The following is an 18,294-nucleotide window of genomic DNA, read 5'->3' as shown; positions in this document are numbered from 1 at the left end:
AAGCAATCCCTTTTTATGCTCTTTCTCAATGCTTCTTCTGTTCCCTCCCTTCTAGCCCCTTTGAAGTTCAAGTTGGCCCTGAAGCAGGCATGCAGAAAGTCCGTGCCTGGGGCCCTGGTCTTCATGGTGGCATTGTTGGCCGATCAGCTGACTTCGTGGTGGAGTCCATTGGTTCTGAGGTTGGGACTCTGGGTAAGTGGAGGCAACTACCCAACCATTTCTGTAAGGCTAAGGACAACACAGTACCTAGTGTTGGAGCTTCGTGTGATCTCCTGGCCTCCTGACTATACAAAGCCTTCTGGATGCTGTGGAATTCTAGTTCTTATTTTCCTTTTTGCTTTCAGTTGTCCAATGCCTGTGATAATAGTGATTGCTTTACTGATCAGTTCCCTAAGTGGGGGTAGGTGGTATGCTAAACAGTACATAAAACATCGTAGGTAAGAATTGGTGATTGACCCTTAAATAAATGACTTGGTTAATTTTGCTGAAATTTGAAAAAGTAAATATATTATTTGGAGCATAACTGAATATATTTTAAGTGGTTGCCTGACAAAACACATGATCATTATGGATTAGAAGCCAACAAACTTTTTCTAGAAAGCACCACATGCCCAGTATTTTTACCTTACATGCTACATGATCTCTATCACAATTATCTGACTTTGCCATTGTGGTTTTAAAGCAGTCATCAAGAAAATACATACGTGAGGAAGTATGCCTATATTCCTGTAAAACTCTTTATATAGAAATTTTGACCAGTGAGCTATAGTTTACTGGCCCCTGTTTTCGGTATAACAATAAGCAAAAGAGGGAAAAATAAGAAATTACATATAATTTCCACTGGTCGATAGAGCAATCATTTTGGTATTTACTTCTAGTCTAAGGTAGTAGTTAAACTTTTAATCTCTTCTTGGACTTTTTTCCTAAACACACAGATGTATCTTTATATCCTTATGCCCCACATGAGTGGATGTAATTCCTTCATTTCCCATGGCTTCTATGCAATTTTGTTGTATTTCAGTCTCTTCTTGGGCTCTCAAGTTACTTCCAACATATTATTATATCAAAACAATGTTGAGTGCAAAACCTCACTTCATTCATTCATGTGAAAATTTAGAAATGAGTTTAGACAAACAAGTATTGGTTTAAGACTTTTGGCATATGTTGCTCTATGTTCAAAAAAAGGGTTTTTCTGGTATGTACCCTTGCCCTAGGTATGTCTCTTTCCTACCCTTCCTCATGTTACCTGAAAACCAGAAATATATCCAGTCTAACCCTTCTACCCCTAGTCAAGACCCAGGGACCTTGGTTTTGTGGAAAAGGGACATACTTGATTTCCATTTTCTGCTCATTACTTGGTTTCCAGGAGGCAGAGAGAAGGAGATGGTAGTAGCACATAGAATAGATAATTCTCACCAGGTGTAACCAGGAAAGCCCTTTCATTTCATCCCTCAGGGTTTGCAATTGAAGGCCCCTCCCAGGCAAAGATAGAATATGATGATCAGAATGATGGATCGTGTGATGTCAAATACTGGCCCAAGGAACCTGGTGAATATGCCGTTCACATCATGTGTGACGATGAGGACATCAAGGACAGCCCATACATGGCTTTCATCCACCCTGCTACTGGAGACTACAACCCGGATCTAGTAAACACCCTCACCCTTCTTTTGCCCCTTCTCCCCTATGGCAGAGAGCAATGGGTTAGATCTTAGGGCAGAAGTGGCCCTCTCAGAACTTCCAGGATGTTGGGAAAGTAATGGACCTCTCTGACTCTTGACATTGTTCTTCATAAACTAGGAATGGTAGTGTCTGCTCCCAGAGCTTCTGGGAAAATTCAACGATACGCCTGTTAAGTGGAAGAGGCTCCACTTGCCACTTACAATGGCTATTGGCCAGCTATCCATAGAGTATCATCAATGAGCTAATTTGTTGCACTCTTGGGCCCATGGTTAGTTCTTTGCTTGTGGTGACTGCAACCCTCAGTGTTTCCTCAAAGTGGGAAACTTGAAGCCAGCCACAGCTAAAGATCTGCCCCAGATACAAAAGCTCTTTCTCTCATTTCAGAGTAAAGGCAGAGAGTCTGGGTTAGTTCGGATTTTGTTTTAGAGTATTTTCTCCTTCGTGAACATCTACTAGTGGTATTTATTTTTAAGTTACAGCTTTCTTTGGCATTTTACATCCTATAGCAATGCTCAATTAAGCACCAGGCATTTTGTGTACTCCCCTCTCCATCCCATCCTTTGACCCGGGGGAAGAAACATTATTTGGTTTTTACCTCAGGTCCAAGCATATGGGCCTGGTTTGGAGAAGTCTGGTTGCATTGTCAACAACCCAGCCGAGTTCATTGTGGATCCTAAGGATGCTGGAAAAGCTCCCTTAAAGATAATGGCTCAGGTAAGTTTCTAGGGGGGCCACATGCACTTGTCAGGTGGAAGGTGTAATGTCAAGGGCTCAGTGCATCTGGTCCTCGGCTTTCTTATCCACACACTGAGAGTAATAATAGTGTCCTACAGTACAATACGAGGACTACGTGGGACTAACATAATGTGGGACATTTTTCATACTTGTGATTCATGATCTATAAAAAGAAGGATTGTTTGTTTAAGATTTCTCTGTAATATCTTTCAGTTTGTCTTAGTCTACTTGATTTCTAATAGGGTTGTGAACAAAATTCAGATTATGCTTATCTGAGTTATTTAAAATTAGCCAAAGGACTTAAACTCAAGAATTGAAATTATATGCTAAATGGCACTGGCTTTAGGCTGGGAGATTATAGCATTTACTCTTAGTAATTACAAGTAAATAAATGAAATTAGGCACAGCAATGTGTACCTGATTCCTAGTAATTGGGAGGTCCATGGTAGGACATTAAAATCATCCTGAGTAAGCTAGTGAGACCTGTTTTATTTGTGGGAATATTTGGTTTTGTTTGTTGTTACCTATAGCCTGTGTATAGGGAGTATATAGCATGCTGTGGTTGCTGTATGATTATAAGTTGATAGTATTTTGGCCACCCCTAGAAGCCACGGAGGTCGCTTTTTGGTGGAGACATTGTGGGGACCACCTTTGCTCAGGTTTTGACTGGCTCTTTTGCAGGACGGGGAAGGCCAGCCCATTGACATCCAGGTGAAGAATCAGATGGACGGCACATTTGCCTGCTCATACACCCCAGTTAAAGCCATCAAGCACACCATAGCTGTGATCTGGGGAGGTGTGAACATACCACACAGCCCCTACAGGGTAGGTTGTGAAGTCTATTCTAATTGTATGGAAAAAACCTGGCTGTATATTGAGTCTGGGCCTTGTGTAGTAGATGGCTAAGGCAGATGTATAGAAAGAACCCATTCTGGATAGGACTTGAAAAGAGACTTGGGCTGACGGGGCAAAATACTCTAGATTGACAAAACGGCCATTTCTAGTCTTATGCTTGAACCTAAGGGAAGTAATACTTTTTATATAGATTTATTTCCTAGGTTCACATCTTTTCCAGGTCAACATTGGGCAAGGGAGCCATCCCCAGAAGGTCAAAGTGTTTGGACCAGGTGTGGAGAGAAGTGGTCTGAAGGCTAATGAGCCTACGCACTTCACCGTGGATTGTACAGAGGCTGGGGAAGGTGAGATCAGACTTCGTCCCCTTCGTCCCCTTCGTCCCCTTCGTCCCGTCTCCCCCCCCCCCCCCCCCCCCCCCCCCCGTCATTATCATTCCTTGAGAAGAACATCCTTACAACATTTGGAGGGCAGTGAACTTTGAACTAGGAAGTAGCCCCTTTTAGTATGCGGTTGTTTACCCATGAGCTTTGTTCGTTGCTTGGTAATTATCTTAGTGCATTCTTTTCCAAAAACGCTGATTTATCACCTTCCCTTTCTTGAGTTGGCTCTTGTGGGGTGTTAACCCGGGCTGGAGGAAGTGATTGTCTAAGGCATGCTGCTGCCTGTAAGCTGGCACTCACTGAGCATGTCTGTCTTAGGTGATGTCAGTGTTGGCATTAAGTGTGATGCCCGCGTGCTAAGTGAGGATGAGGAAGACGTGGATTTCGACATTATTCACAACGTCAATGACACATTTACAGTCAAATACGTGCCCCCTGCTGCTGGACGGTACACCATCAAGGTTCTCTTTGCATCTCAGGTATGTGTTAGGGCCTGAGAGGCCCAGAGAAGGGTGAGCCCTGCACTTTTAGGCCACCTGTGTACGTATCCCCTGAGATACCAGCTGAGAGAGATGTTTTGAGAGCTGTGTTCAATTTCTCTATTTTCTTAAAACCAGAAAAGGGGGTAGGAGGAGGCTAAGCTAAATTCTCACTTTTTTCTCTCTCAGTGGTTAAAAGTAGGACTCTAAGCAGAAACTGACTTGTTAAAAACATTCACCAACCTTTTGATTGAAGAGTTAAGCAACTTCTAGATGTGCCCCACCTTGACCTTTTCGCAGTAATAACTCTGGTCTCTGCCCTTATGCTTTTATAGCAAAAGCTTTTTGAAATGATCATGGTGGTCCTGTAAGGAGCACTCTGAAACTAGGCATTTTGAAATTCTACTGCTCAAACTTAAAACTGTCTAAAAATTCGGAAGCTCGGGAGAATAGCCTGTGCCTCAAGTTAATGATCTTAAGTCGACGTGGTCTAATTAATTTATTCTTTTATTCTGACAGCCTGTAAATTCTTTTTGAAGAATTGTGCTCACTCTGTTTCTGATTACTTCCTTGAAGCCCTCACATCTCCACCCACAGCTCTCCCTGGAGGACATTTCCTACCTCCTAACCCTGTATTATGTTGGCTTTTACTTTATTTTGAGTAGTATTTTTTTTTATCCTTAGCCCCCAACATCTGGTGTTAAAGACCCAGGGGTGTTTTTGCTATTAGGGTTCCAGATGCGCACCTGTGTGTGCAGACTTCACCTACAATAATGGAAGTTTCTCATCACTTGTTAAAGTGGGCATTAGGGCAGCCTTTGTCCATTGTGTTTGGGCAGAAGGTAAAGCTCTGAAGATTCCCTAGGGGCCTCCTTTCTCAGACGTGTCTTTGCTTCAGGAAATCCCTGCCAGCCCTTTCAGAGTCAAAGTTGACCCTTCCCACGATGCCAGCAAAGTGAAGGCAGAAGGTCCGGGGTTGAGTCAAGCAGGTAAGACTGTGATGGGTAAGGCTGCCTTCATCTCTCTACACTGTCTAGACCTCGAGGGACTTCTCTTCAGTGAAGGGCTCTGATGTGGCAGGAACAATGTGTCCCTGGCTCCTGCTGAGGAGCGGTGCTGTTGAGCCTGTCAGACTGGTTCTAAAAGTGAAACCTCTCCGGCCTCTGTCTCCCCCTTCCCTGTGTCCTTCCAGGTGTGGAAAATGGGAAGCCAACCCACTTCACCGTGTATACCAAGGGGGCTGGGAAAGCACCGCTCAACGTGCAGTTCAGCAGCCTCCTTCCTGGTGATGCAGTGAAGGACTTGGACATCATCGATAACTACGACTACTCACATACTGTTAAATACACCCCAACCCAGCAGGTACGCTTCCCTCTTGTCCCTTGCTTTTCTGGCCAGGCATTTCCCTCCCTGTGCACGGCATGGGAATGATCAGTGCATGGGTGGTACTGCACAGTGTGTGCTCTCGCGAGGAAAGAAGCCCCCAGGGTGCTATGGGCTTCCCAGAGAAGTAGGAAGGCAGCCCCACATCTCTACCTCAGTGTGGGGTTTGGTCAGAGAAGCACTGAGTTCTTATATAAAGAACCTATCCAGTCTACCTTCTTATGCTCAACCCCACCCCCACCCTATTTCACTGCTTCCCAACCTGATTAATTATAAAAAAAAAAAAAAATGGTCCCTCACCTGCAGTTTCCCTTGTGGGCTGTTTCACGTCATTTAGTTTTTTAATGAGGTGTTTTAGAGGGATCTTTTCTCAATGAGCCTATTCAGCTTTTAACCCCTAAGGCCCAAAGCCCACTATTTAGGGCCACAAATTGCTCCCTATTTCAAAGTGCAGGAATTCTGAGGAATCTTGCTGTCTAGGCAGATTTGTTATTTTATACATAAGGGTCTAAAAGCTACCCTTCCATACAAGTTTATGTCTGTTGTTTTTAAATTCATTCTTTTCATAACAAAATTGCCTGCTACGTCGCATTTATGGTGTTGTGCAAGCATCACCCACCCCCTTCCATCTTTCCCACACTCCTTTCTTGCAAAACTGGAAATTTGAACCCCTTGCATTTGCTTAGAATTAAGCTTTTGCTTCGTGTTCACACCTCCAGAGTCTGCTTAGCAGATATTTTGCCAGGAAAGTCTGAATTTTAATACTCATGCTTAGTGTTATATAGATAGTCATTGTAAGCTCTGAGATGCCGTCATGCTGAGAAGGAGGGAGCCCCCTTTGTTAATAAGCCATTTGCAGGACAAGAGTAGAGTGTACAGTCGTCAGAAACAGTGCTCAAGCCTTTCTCTGCCAGGGCCCTCTCAGCATGGGGCTGCCAAGAGTCAAATGGGGAAAAGTAGGGGTACAGTAAGAATGGGGTGTGTGTGGCTAGCCTTCTTGCTTTGGGGTTACACATCCTTAGAGATAATATCTTTTCTTTGGAACTTCCCTGACAATGGGGAAAATTCTCTGGGATAAGATCTGAGTACGACATTATAGGAATGTGGCCTCTTACCTCCAGATTTTCTTCTTCCCAAGTACTTTGAAGAAATCCCACTGAAAGGTTCTTTTTTGCTAATAGTAAAATGAACACATTTAATAGGTGATGTATTCTTTTCCCTTGTTGGAAGACTCAGTAATTATTAGCCCTCAGTTTCTTCTCACTGATAGTTCTGAGAACTGGTGGGACCTTAGACTGGGAGCTTGGCAAGATCTTTGCTGCAAGTTCTCTGCATTCCTGGGGAGAAAGTACCAAAAAGCATGGTCATGAACCCAAGGTGATCATAGATTCTCTTCTGAACATTTTGTGACTTAGCTTCATTTTCCATCTATCTGTCATATTCTTTGTCTTTTGGATGAGTCTTTTAAAAAGCAGGTACCAGGATGAAAGTCAGGGTTTGACTTGAACCCACTAAAAACAAAGTAGATCCCTTGCCCTATGTGCACCCAGCTGCCAATCAAGATGCATGTCAAGAGCCCAAGTCAAGTCTTATCAGGTTTGAAGTGATGCTAGAGTAGGAAGCACTTTACTTCAGCATGCTTCTGAGGTCAAGTTCATATAGTTCTCTGGTGGGAGCAGCTTTAAGAGCTGTTAGTATGCTAAGAGGCCTCTCAGGGCTGTGTTATGTCCAAGGAACCTAGTGGAGTCTTGATTTTAATGTTACTGTTGTAGACATTTTGTGGAGTCCTTCTCATAGGCTGTATAGAGCAACCCTCATAGTTCCATCATTTTTCCTATGGCAAAGGAAACATGTAGCATGTCTCCTCCAGAACTGTGAGCTACCCAAGTGCCTTATTGTTCTATTGTTGTAGAAAGAAACTATCACCTAGGCAACCCACAGAGGAAGTCTTAATTGGGGGCTTGCTTACAGTTTCAGAGTGTCAATCCATGATGTCATGGTTGGGAACAAGGCTCAGGCAGGCAGGCAGACATGGCACTGGAGTAGTAGCTGAGAGCTTACATTCTGATTCCCAGGCAACAGGCATAGAGAAGGTGAGAGTGGCCTAGCATGGACTTTTGGAACTTCCAGGCCCACTCCCAATGACATACCTCCTCCAACAAGGTCATATCTCCTAATCCTTCAGAATAATCCACCAACTAGGAATCAAGCATTCCAATACATGAACCTATGAAAACTATTCTCATGCAAACCTCCACACCAAGGTAGGATAGCATGTCCTGCATGCATGTTCCCATCCCCAGGACTTGACCTAGTGCTGTAGGTGTTCCCTTAGCTCAGGCTTCTTATTAACTCTTATAACTTATATTAGCCCATAGTACTTGTCTGTGTTAGCTGTGTGGCTTGGTACCTTTTTCAGCAAGACAGTCACATCTTGCTTGATCTGTGTCTGGCTTCCTGACGACTGCAGACTGAACCTTTCTTCTTCTCAGAATTCTCCTGTTCTCGTTGCCCCACCTCTGCTTCCTGCCTGGCTGCTGGCCAATCAGCATTTTATTAAACAAATACAAGAAACAAATCTTTACGGGGTAAAACCATTGTCCCACAGCGCACCCCCTCCCCCTTTTTTTTTTCAAAACAAGAACTCTGAATTGAATCTTGCGTGTTTAGCTTTCTTCCTGATCATTATCCATACAACTTGTAACCAACCTTCTAAACAAAGAAAAACATCCATAATCCATTTTTTTAAGATTTATTTATTATGTATACAACATTCCTTCCATGTATGTTTGTATGCCAGAAGAGGGCACCAAATCTCATTTTAGATGGTTGTGAGCCACCATGTGGTTGCTGGGAATTGAACTCAGGACCTCTGGAAGAGCAATCAGTGCTCTTAACCTCTGAGCCATCTCTCCAGCCCCCTCCATAATCCATTTTTGAGGGGAATGTGGGCATAGTTTTCCAGGATACTTGCTGCTGATTGGGGGTGCTGATAATCTTATGGGGACCTAAAGAAAACCTTATGGTCAAGTCCTAAATGGAATATTCTGTGAGGCTTCATCATCTCTGCCAACAGTTTTGAAACTGTTCTGGATGCAGAACTCAGAGGAAACTCCAACAGAGGTCCTCTGAAATGTTGGAACGTCTGGACTCTGCTCCTACTGGAGATTCTTCAGGGGGTCTTCCTTGATCAAACCTGATTTTTCTTAGTCCAGAATGAATCCACAGCCTCTCATTTCCTTTGGAAACAAAAGCAAAAACCTCTTCTCCAAATTAACATACCTTTTTACTTAAATTTTTAAGTCAAAGCATTTTCAAAATATACATATGTTGGATTAACCCAGCAGCATTTATAATCAAATATCTTTTAGCAGCTTTTGCTCCTTCCTCAGCCATCAAACAATTTAAAGACAACACAAAAACATACAGTATCCAGACCCTCTGTGTATTTTTCATCTTTACGTGGCTTTATTTTAAACTCTATTTCTTTTGTTTTTATTTTTAATTTTTTCCTTTTTGAGACAGGGTTTCTTTGTGTATCTTTGCTGTCCTGGAACTCACTCTGTAGACCAGGTTGTCCTTGAACTCACAGAGATCTGCCTGCCTCTGCCTCCTAAGTGTTGAGATTAAAGGTATGTGCCACCACACCCAACTACTCTCTTTCTTTTTTATTTTAAGGACTTGATCCTTTTTCTTTTCTCTCCCAAGCCTACATATATTTTTAAACACACTGTAAACCATTTAGAGGTTTTCTTTATTTGAGTCTTTATTGTACATCTCTCTTTTTCTGACCACATGAGTCTTTAATTTGCTAAGCAGTATGGCTAGAATTAAAGCCGTGCTTTGATGGCTGGATCCAGCCCATTCTTTAGCTTTCTGAGAGTCTAGCCTCATGTCAGAGTTACTGACTGGAGTCATGCTTATTGCCACAACTCTGTGGAGTTTCAAGGTCCCTGACACCACCAAGAAGCAAGTTGTCGGCAATCATAAACACCATTTAAGTGTTTGGTGGTTTGCAGCTAAAGCTGAGTCAGGAAGCCTCTCTTAAGTGAGATGCACTTGTCTCTAGCAAAGAGAGCAAACCCGAGAAATTGCTGCTACCAAGAAGCCGTGCTTAACACTGTTATTTTGTGGCTAGAATTACTTCCCAGGCTCTCTCGGGTTTTCTGTGGATGCAGTTGTCTGCACGTTGGACACCATTTGTTGACTAGGAGCTCAATGAAGGGGGAAATGATAGTGTGCCTGTATTCACAAGCATAACTGGCCTAGGAACATTATAATCTGGCAGAGGAGTTGAGATACACAGCCTGTATCTCATTCCTGGGAGGAACCCAAAGCACCCCAGAGTGGGTGAAGGAAAGCGTACCTGTACGCGCTTTGTTGTAGCCTAAAGTTAAGATTCCCAGGCCCTTCAGAGTGCTGTTCCCTGTGTGGAGAAAGGGGCATGCTTTGGGAGCTAATGGCCACAGGTATGCCTTCTTACGATGAATTTTTCGAGCTGCCAGGCAGCTGTTGATGTATGTGGAGAGGCATGGGTACATCCAGGACTAGATTATGTAATTCCTCCTCAGAATGCAGGTCATACTTCTGAGGAGCTAAAGTCCTATATGCCTTGACCGCTATCTTCTGTTCCGTGTTAGTCTCTGGATGACAGTTTGCAGGGACTTACCTGCAGTGGATGATTAACACGAATGGTTGGATATGTCCGTTGTGATACAGTGGTCAAAGCAGTTTTGTCTTCAAGGAGTGGGCATGATAGGTGGAACTTCAGGATTCTCCCAGAGGTCACAGAGAGCCCCAGTCTTGCCCAGTGGCATTGCTTGTCTGCGGTCTCATAGTCTCAAGTGGCTTAGACTTCTCACGCAGACCTCCTGCTGTGTTGTGTCAGGGTTAAGCGGTAGTGATGTAGTGATGGTTTCTCTCAGGAGACTCTGAAATGGAGGAGCCTGCTGCTCTGTCTTGTAAGCTGTCACGTCTGTGTCTTACTACTGTGGGATATTTTGTTTGCTTTTGTAGAATAAAGGTCAGGTCTCAGAAGCATGTAGGGAGGAACAGAAAACGGTTTTGTAGGCAGCTACACCTTGGTATAGCACACAGGTGGTCACTGCCTTAGACTTAGACAGTCCTGGGGGGCTGGGAAGGTACTGTTTGTTCTTAGCTTGGCCTCCGAAGAAACTGAAAACGCTTAGGAATTGGGAGTGTAAGTCCTCAAGACTACCCACACCCATCCCTTAAGATTGTTTAAGGCAAAGTTCATTTCCTATCTGAGTTGTGCATTGCTTTTGCGAGTGGAAACGAAGCATACTTTGTTTTATGAGCCGGGCGGGCTTAGCGGGAAGGGGACTTTTCTCTTCCTCCAGCACTTTAAGGACGTGACCAGAAAACATACTGGGGTGTCGAGAGCTCTATTACTAAGGTCCCTAGTTAACCTTGAGGCCTCACCCCTAAAGGAGTTCAAGGCTAATGGGAAATGGAGGCTCAGGAGAACTGACATTGTTGGGAATATTGCAGCGACTGCAATAACAAATCCGTGTTTCTTTAGCCGTTAGAGGAGGCCTTTCTTCTCCCTTGGCTGGCTCCCAGCTCTGTTGAATTTGACCTATGCACATTTTAGCATGAAATGTTAGACCCTTAAGGTAGGCCGGTTTGGTTTTGTGCACCGAATTAAGACTCCTGGAAAATCGGTTATTCCCCCGTCATTGATGCAGGCGTCCCTCCTCCCCTTGGCTCTCTTTCCCTTCTTTAGTTACAGAAAGAATGTGAGAAAATATACATCCAGCCAAAAGCTACACCCTTTTAACACTTGACTGGTGACAGCTTTTAGTAGGGCCTGTGTGCCAGAGAGCCTGGATTGTCTGGGGACTCTTCTCACTCTCCTACATACTTGGTTATTCCTGGACGTGGAGGCGCGTGTGGTGAGAGGAAGCCAGCAGTGAGTTGGCTCAGGATCTGTGGACAGAGAACAAAAACTGCATGGTTGTGCTATGTGTGTCTCTGCAGCCACCAGGGCTTCCAGCAAGGGAGCCTGCCAGTCTTCCAGTACTGTATGCCTTCACACAGCTTTCCTTTCCGTCATTCTAATTCTAGTGACTTGGTGGTTAGTGTCTATGTGCTGATCTAAGAATGCTCCTATGTGTGGCCCAGTGTCCCAAAACTGATTGCCAAGTATTGAAGGAACTGGTTCTCTTGGTTTAGAGGCTCCAGGTCCAATGCTGTACATGGCTGAGGTTGGCTTGTGTCATGGTGCGAGGTGCTGTGCCAGAGCCAAGAAGTAGAAGTTTGGGTTCCATGGTGTGAATCCAGCATGCACTTTACCAAGTGTGTGTGATAGGAGCATGTTCCATCACCTCTCTGAACAAGGAAGAAGATGGTAATAAGAACTACTCCTTAGGACTGTTTTGTGATTTCTTTGTTCCTTCCTTCCTCCCTCTCTTCCTTCTTTCCTTCTTTCTTTTTGGTTTTTTGAGACAGGGTTTCTTTGTGTAACAGTTTTGGCTATCCTGGAACTCTCTTTGTAGACCAGGCTGGCCTCAAACTCACAGAGATCTACCTGCCTGTGCCTCCCGAATGCAGGAGTTAAAGGTGTGCACCACCACCACCTGACTCTGTTTTGTGATTTTTGAATTGAGGAAAAACATGAAAGTTCATAGTACAAGCCTGGCATTAATTCCCAGCTTATTGTCTCTGTTCCTAGCTGCTTTTATTTATTTATTTATTTATTTATTTATTTATTTATTTATTGTTCTTGCCATGTGTTTCAAAGCTTAGAGAAGTATTTAAGATGTTTTCTGAAGCCACTAAGATTCAAACTGTACCTTTAGCTCGGTTGGTAGCATACTTGCCTGGCATACATGAAGCCATAGGTTAGATCCCCAACATTGCATTAGCTGAGTGTTGTAGCATACACTTATAATCTTGGAGGATCGAAAGTTAGAGGATCCTCTGCTGAATAGCAAGTTCAGAGCCAGCCTGGCATACATGAGAAACAAGAAAAATTAATTAAACTTAGTTAATGAACTCAATCTCACTATGGCCCGGGGAGGAATGAAGGTTCTGGAGGGCAGTTTAGTGCGAAGTGCACTAACGTGTAATCCTTTTCTCTCTTTCATTCCAGGGTAACATGCAGGTTTTGGTGACGTACGGTGGTGATCCCATTCCTAAGAGTCCCTTCACCGTGGGTGTTGCTGCTCCACTGGATCTGAGCAAGATAAAAATCAATGGACTAGAAAGCAGTAAGTGTCTAATAAGATCACTGGCAACCGGAAGCTGTGACTGCTATTATATGGAGTTTTCAGGAAAACTAATTCTGTCTTAAAGAGATGTTGCAATGGACAGACTTAGGTTTGCATGAGAGCTGTGCTGTGAACTAGTCCTGTGACATGTGTGCCACTTACGCGTACCAGGCTTAGACTCATGGCAGTATTGTAAAAAGAATTAAATGAGGGTAATAAAGGCAGAAAATGTAGTCAGCTCTCTGTAACTGCTGATGTTACCACAGGAAGTTTTCATAAAGAGAGAAGCTAAAGAATGTTATTTTTGGATGAGAGTCACACTGTGCCAACCATCTTGGGCATCTGAATTACATGGTCAATGGTCATGCATGGAAATCAACTTCTTGGCATTTAGAAACCATAACCTTCCCCTTCTGTTTTCCCCCTTTAGCTTGGTGTGTATCTTACCTCATCGTATATTGTTATAAAAACATTATAACATCATTTTATTTTTGTTAAAATTGAAAAAGTTGGGTTTTGTTTGTTTTTGTGGTCCTAAAGCTAAAGAGAGCCCAGGCAGAGCCTTGTACACGCTACGCAAGCACCCTGTCATTGAGCCCTTTCCAGCCCTTTAATGTTTTTTATCATTATTGTTGTTCTTATTGGTATGGAAAACTTCAAACATAAAGAGAATAGTACAGTATGAGTTCCAGCATGCTTCCTTATGCTCACTTGGCTTCCACACACACTCTTAAAGTAATTATAATTCGAGGAATATATAAGCCCATTTTTTCATCAGGCAGTTCTTACATACATAAGTGTCCCATCTTTTGATATTGCAAAACGATGTTACCATTTACAAAATTCACTTCATGACCCATACAGTTGAGGTTTTGTTGTTGTTGTTGTTGTTGTTGTTATTGTTTTTAGTCTCAATGTTTTTTAAGTGAGGTAATGATTTTGGTGTCTGTCCTAGGCAGAATGTGGCTGCATATAACCTGCAAGTCGATGGCTGGATATGCCTGATCCTGCTTGCTACAGTTAATCAAAGTTCTGAGTGTTAGCTGATGCATTTTAAAAACGTCTTTGGGTTTAAAATAAGGTCTTGCATATTACTTTCACGCCCTCCTGCATCTATCCATATAGATGTATCCAGAGAAAACACTTGGTATTATCTATCTTGCATTGAAGTTATCCTGTCCTGCCTGTAGCCTATGTCCTGTGCTACCCATTGAGATCAGTGCTACATTTTGGAAGTCATGATACAATTCAGTCTTCTTCATTAGTATTAACTGTTTGGAGAGTTTCAAACTGGATGTCCCTCAGCGTTGTATGCTCATCTGATTTCAGGACACATAGTCAGTGGGACAAGTCTGCATACCTGGTGTGTGTACGCCAGACTAACCCCATAAAGTCTCAACTGGCCTTCAGTGAGAACCTTCATTGGTTGTGTCCTGCGCACACTTTCATACTAGGCTAGCTCACATTCTGGAAGCTGTTAAGTGAGTCTCTGCTGGCTTTTGTGGCTGGGGACAAAAGGCTGTGAGCATGTGACAGCCACTACTCAGATACTTCATGTGTTCCCTTCGTTCTTCTTTTCCTGGGACATCAAGTTTTGACTGCAGAAAAGGAAAAACATGGAAAGCCTCTGCCCTGTTGGGACATAGAACTTGTGGGCTGCTGTGCTGGCCTTGGCAGGCGCCTCCATGTCTCCAGAGTTAAGATTTGCCTGATTGTGGCAGGGTCCTATATTGCCAGTGCTTTTATTTTGGTTGAAACCCTTTCCTTGTTTCTGTCAAAACAACACCTGGGGTTCCTACAGCCTTGCCTTACAAAGACTGTTTCAAGATTTATTTTCATTATTTTAAAATTTAATTATGTGTATGGGGGGCATTACGTGCACACGAGTGCAGGTGCCTGTGGGGTCTGGAAGACATTGTCCATCTCCTGCAGCTGTAATTACAGGCAGCTGTGAACTGCCTTGTGCGGGGCTGGGAACTCCAGTTTCTGCAAGAGTAGTCTGTGCTTCTAACCATTGAGGTTACCCTCTTTAATGTGCAAGATTTTGCTTTGTGACCCAGAGACCTGACCCAGCTATGTGACTTCTGCCTTCTTGTGGGTGGAGATGGTATTAGGGTTGGATTTTCTGTCAGGAGTTAAAAATATTGACTTATTAAGGGTGCGTTTCCATGTAAGATTATTACCATAAGAAAGTGAAGAAGCGGGCAGTGCTGGATTGTACTGTAATTATAATCTATCATCAAAGCAGACCATGGGGTTAGATAAATTTGTTTGATTCCTAGCCTTGTGATCTGCTAGATATGTTATCCTAGAAAAGTTAATTAACCTCAGAGCCTCAGTTTCCCCATCTGTAAAGGCCACTCGTTCTTAATAAACAACCCATAGAACTAGTATGTACATAGGAGACCATGTACAATATTTGTGACTGGTCTAGAAATTGTGTTTAGTAAATTCCTGTTATTGTCAGTGTTAGTGACGCACTGTGTTGTGCTTATGCCAGTGGTTGAGGCTTAAATGTTGTTGTATTACTCTTTCTTCTCGGCCTTACCTCAGTCATTATTTCCTGTGGCAACTGAGGTAGAAGCCCATGTCCAGCGTGTTACCTTTACCTTGTTCTTGCTTTCTCTGCTGCTGACAGGGAGCAGCAGCTCATCGCTTTACCTTGTCTTCCTTTCCACAGGAGTTGAGGTTGGGAAGGATCAGGAATTTGCCATTGACACTAAAGGGGCAGGAGGCCAGGGCAAGCTGGATGTGACCATCCTGAGCCCTTCTCGGAAGGTTGTGCCATGCCTGGTAGCACCAGTGGCCGGCAAGGAGAGCAGTACAGCCAAATTCATCCCTCGGGAGGAGGGGCTGTTTGCTGTAGATGTCACCTATGATGGACACCCAGTGCCTGGAAGCCCCTATACTGTGGAGGCCTCACTACCACCAGATCCCACCAAGGTCAGTTTGGGGGTTGCCCTATTGCTGCCAGAGATAATTTGGAGTACTACCTGAGAAAGATACGGGAAAGTCTCTCTGATGTATGTGAGCTCTCAATGACTGACAGATATTCTGCAATTCGGGGTTCCTGGTTCCCTTAATAGTTGGACCATCTTCTCATGTTTCCTCTGTTTGCAAAACTCTGGTGAGAGAGTCCTTTATGTGTTGGTTAGCGTAACAATGTACATAAGCAGTAGTCAGCCCATAGAGATAGGCAAGAATGTAGTGGCCTCAGCCCAGTGTCCATTATACAGATGGAGTTCATCCTACAGAACCTATCCTAGCAGACATAACAGTATATTATCCTTAGTCCTAGTCTCCTCCATTCAAATGATTTGGGGATATTTCCAGTAGTGCGAATGGCATGAATTCTATAGTTATCTCTTCTAAAACAAAGTTTTATTATGTAAGATTTATTGATGGATCTGTAGCAACCCAAACTGCTGTACCTTCTTGAAGCCCCAACCAAGCAAACGTGTGTGTGTGTGTGTGTGTGTGTTGTCTATATGTGTGTGGTGTCTGTGTGTGTGTGTGTGTGTGTGGTATCTGTGTGTGTGGTGTCTGTGTGTGTGGTGTCTGTGTGTGTGTGTGTGTGTGGTGTCTGTGTGTGTGTGTGTGGTGTCTGTGTGTGTGTGTGTGTGGTGTCTGTGTGTGTGTGTGTGTGGTGTCTGTGTGTGTGTGTGTGTGGTGTCTGTGTGTGTGGTGTCTGTGTGTGTGTGGTGTCTGTGTGTGTGTGTGGTGTCTGTGTGTGTCTGTGTGTGTGTGTGGTGTCTGTGTGTGTGTGTGTGTGTGTGTGTGGTGTCTGTGTGTGTGGTGTGTGTGTGTGTGGTGTCTGTGTGTGTGGTGTCTGTGTGTGTGGTGTCTGTGTGTGTGTGTGTGTGTGGTGTCTGTGTGTGTGGTGTCTGTGTGTGTGTGTGTGTGTGGTGTCTGTGTGTGTGTGTGTGTGTGTGTGTGGTGTCTGTGTGTGTGGTGTCTGTGTGTGTGTGTGTGTGTGGTGTCTGTGTGTGTGGTGTCTGTGTGTGTGTGTGTGTGTGGTGTCTGTGTGTGTGGTGTCTGTGTGTGTGTGTGTGTGTGTGTGTGTGTGTGTGGTGTCTGTGTGTGTGGTGTCTGTGTGTGTGTGTGTTAATCAAGATGTTAGGGTCTCACATCCAGCCCTGTGGTTCAGAAGAGGCAGGGCAAAGAATGAAGCATTAGGGCAGACCTACCACCTTACCACTGGTCCTGTGCTAAGGGCTCCTTCTAGCCTACATGTTCTTTTGAGCAGCTGGATTGCATTCTTGGACCCTGACTGATGCATGTATTAACGTGTGCATGCGCATGACCACCAGCCCCAGGGCTATGGAATATTTGACTGATGTATGCTTTTGTGTGATTTGCGGTCACAAGTGTTAGAAGCATGGCTGACTGGGTAGCCATAGCAGCTATAGATAGGATTTGACTTTTATTCTTTGTTCAAACAGGTGAAGGCCCGTGGTCCTGGCCTGGAAGGAGGTCTTGTAGGCAAGCCTGCTGAGTTCACCATTGACACCAAAGGAGCCGGAACTGGAGGTTTGGGTCTAACCGTGGAAGGTCCATGTGAGGCCAAAATCGAATGCTCCGACAATGGTGATGGCACCTGCTCCGTCTCTTACCTTCCCACAAAACCTGGGGAATATTTTGTCAACATTCTCTTTGAGGAAGTCCACATTCCTGGCTCTCCCTTCAAAGCTGACATTGAAATGCCATTTGACCCCTCTAAGGTTGTGGCATCAGGACCAGGTCTAGAACATGGGAAGGCGGGTGAAGCCGGACTCCTTACTGTTGACTGTTCCGAAGCAGGGCCTGGGACTCTGGGCCTGGAAGCTGTCTCAGACTCAGGGGCGAAAGCTGAAGTTTCTATCCAGAACAACAAAGATGGTACCTACGCGGTGACCTATGTACCCCTGACAGCTGGCATGTACACTCTGACCATGAAGTATGGTGGTGAGCTCGTACCACATTTTCCCACCCGGGTCAAGGTGGAGCCCGCCATAGACACTAGTGGGATCAAAGCCTTTGGACCAGGCATAGAAGGAAAAGGTGAGTCTCCAGAACAAACTCCACTACCTGCCGGGGGTCAGGTTCTCACCTATAGCTTCTGCCTCGTGTGGTTGACTAATGGGGGGAAGGGAACAATAAAGGAAAATGGGGCTCACATTGTTTCCAGAGGTTGCACTCCACCAAGTCCCTATTTTTTCGTTTCTCCCTGGTAGATGGGGCTAGCATTTTCAGCTTATTTCCAGTTTGAGTGGAAAAGCCAAAAATCTCTGTTAATATTTTTGTCATTTCACTGGGACTTAGTTGGAGTTAAATGATGTAAAATGTGTTAATAATATACAGAGGGCAGAGCTAGTCTGTCTTTGCCCATGTCCTGGGTCACTCCCTTTGTTTTTGTTTTGGGACAGGGTCTCATTATGTAGCCTAGGCTGGTCTTGAACTCACAACTCCCTTGTTTCATGTTTTTGAGTGGCTGAAATTCCAGGCATGCACCGCTACACCTGGCCTAATCCTCATCTTTGTGTGAGCAATTTTGTTTCGCTTGGCCAA

The 18,294-nt window shown here is 44.2% G+C and overlaps 1 protein-coding gene across 3 annotated transcripts in view; it reads left to right on the top strand.

The window, feature by feature from the left end:
* Flnb (filamin B) overlaps positions 1-18,294 on the top strand; it is a 142,633-nt gene that overhangs the window by 76,909 nt on the left and 47,430 nt on the right. For all 3 annotated transcript variants that reach the window (XM_041662691.1, XM_041662690.1, XM_041662689.1), the window contains exons 11-21: positions 56-192; positions 1,456-1,649; positions 2,284-2,397; positions 3,100-3,243; positions 3,494-3,617; positions 3,972-4,132; positions 5,031-5,121; positions 5,325-5,494; positions 12,630-12,747; positions 15,428-15,690; positions 17,190-17,787. In XM_041662691.1, the coding sequence (XP_041518625.1) occupies positions 56-192; positions 1,456-1,649; positions 2,284-2,397; positions 3,100-3,243; positions 3,494-3,617; positions 3,972-4,132; positions 5,031-5,121; positions 5,325-5,494; positions 12,630-12,747; positions 15,428-15,690; positions 17,190-17,787 (2,114 nt within the window). The remainder of the gene's footprint in view (positions 1-55; positions 193-1,455; positions 1,650-2,283; positions 2,398-3,099; positions 3,244-3,493; positions 3,618-3,971; positions 4,133-5,030; positions 5,122-5,324; positions 5,495-12,629; positions 12,748-15,427; positions 15,691-17,189; positions 17,788-18,294) is intronic.

This window comes from Microtus oregoni, unplaced genomic scaffold, assembly GCF_018167655.1.
Source record: "Microtus oregoni isolate MIOR12 unplaced genomic scaffold, Mior012 000013F_ref0000133, whole genome shotgun sequence".
NCBI lineage: Eukaryota > Metazoa > Chordata > Mammalia > Rodentia > Cricetidae > Microtus > Microtus oregoni.
This window is presented reverse-complemented; position numbering and strand designations above follow the sequence as displayed.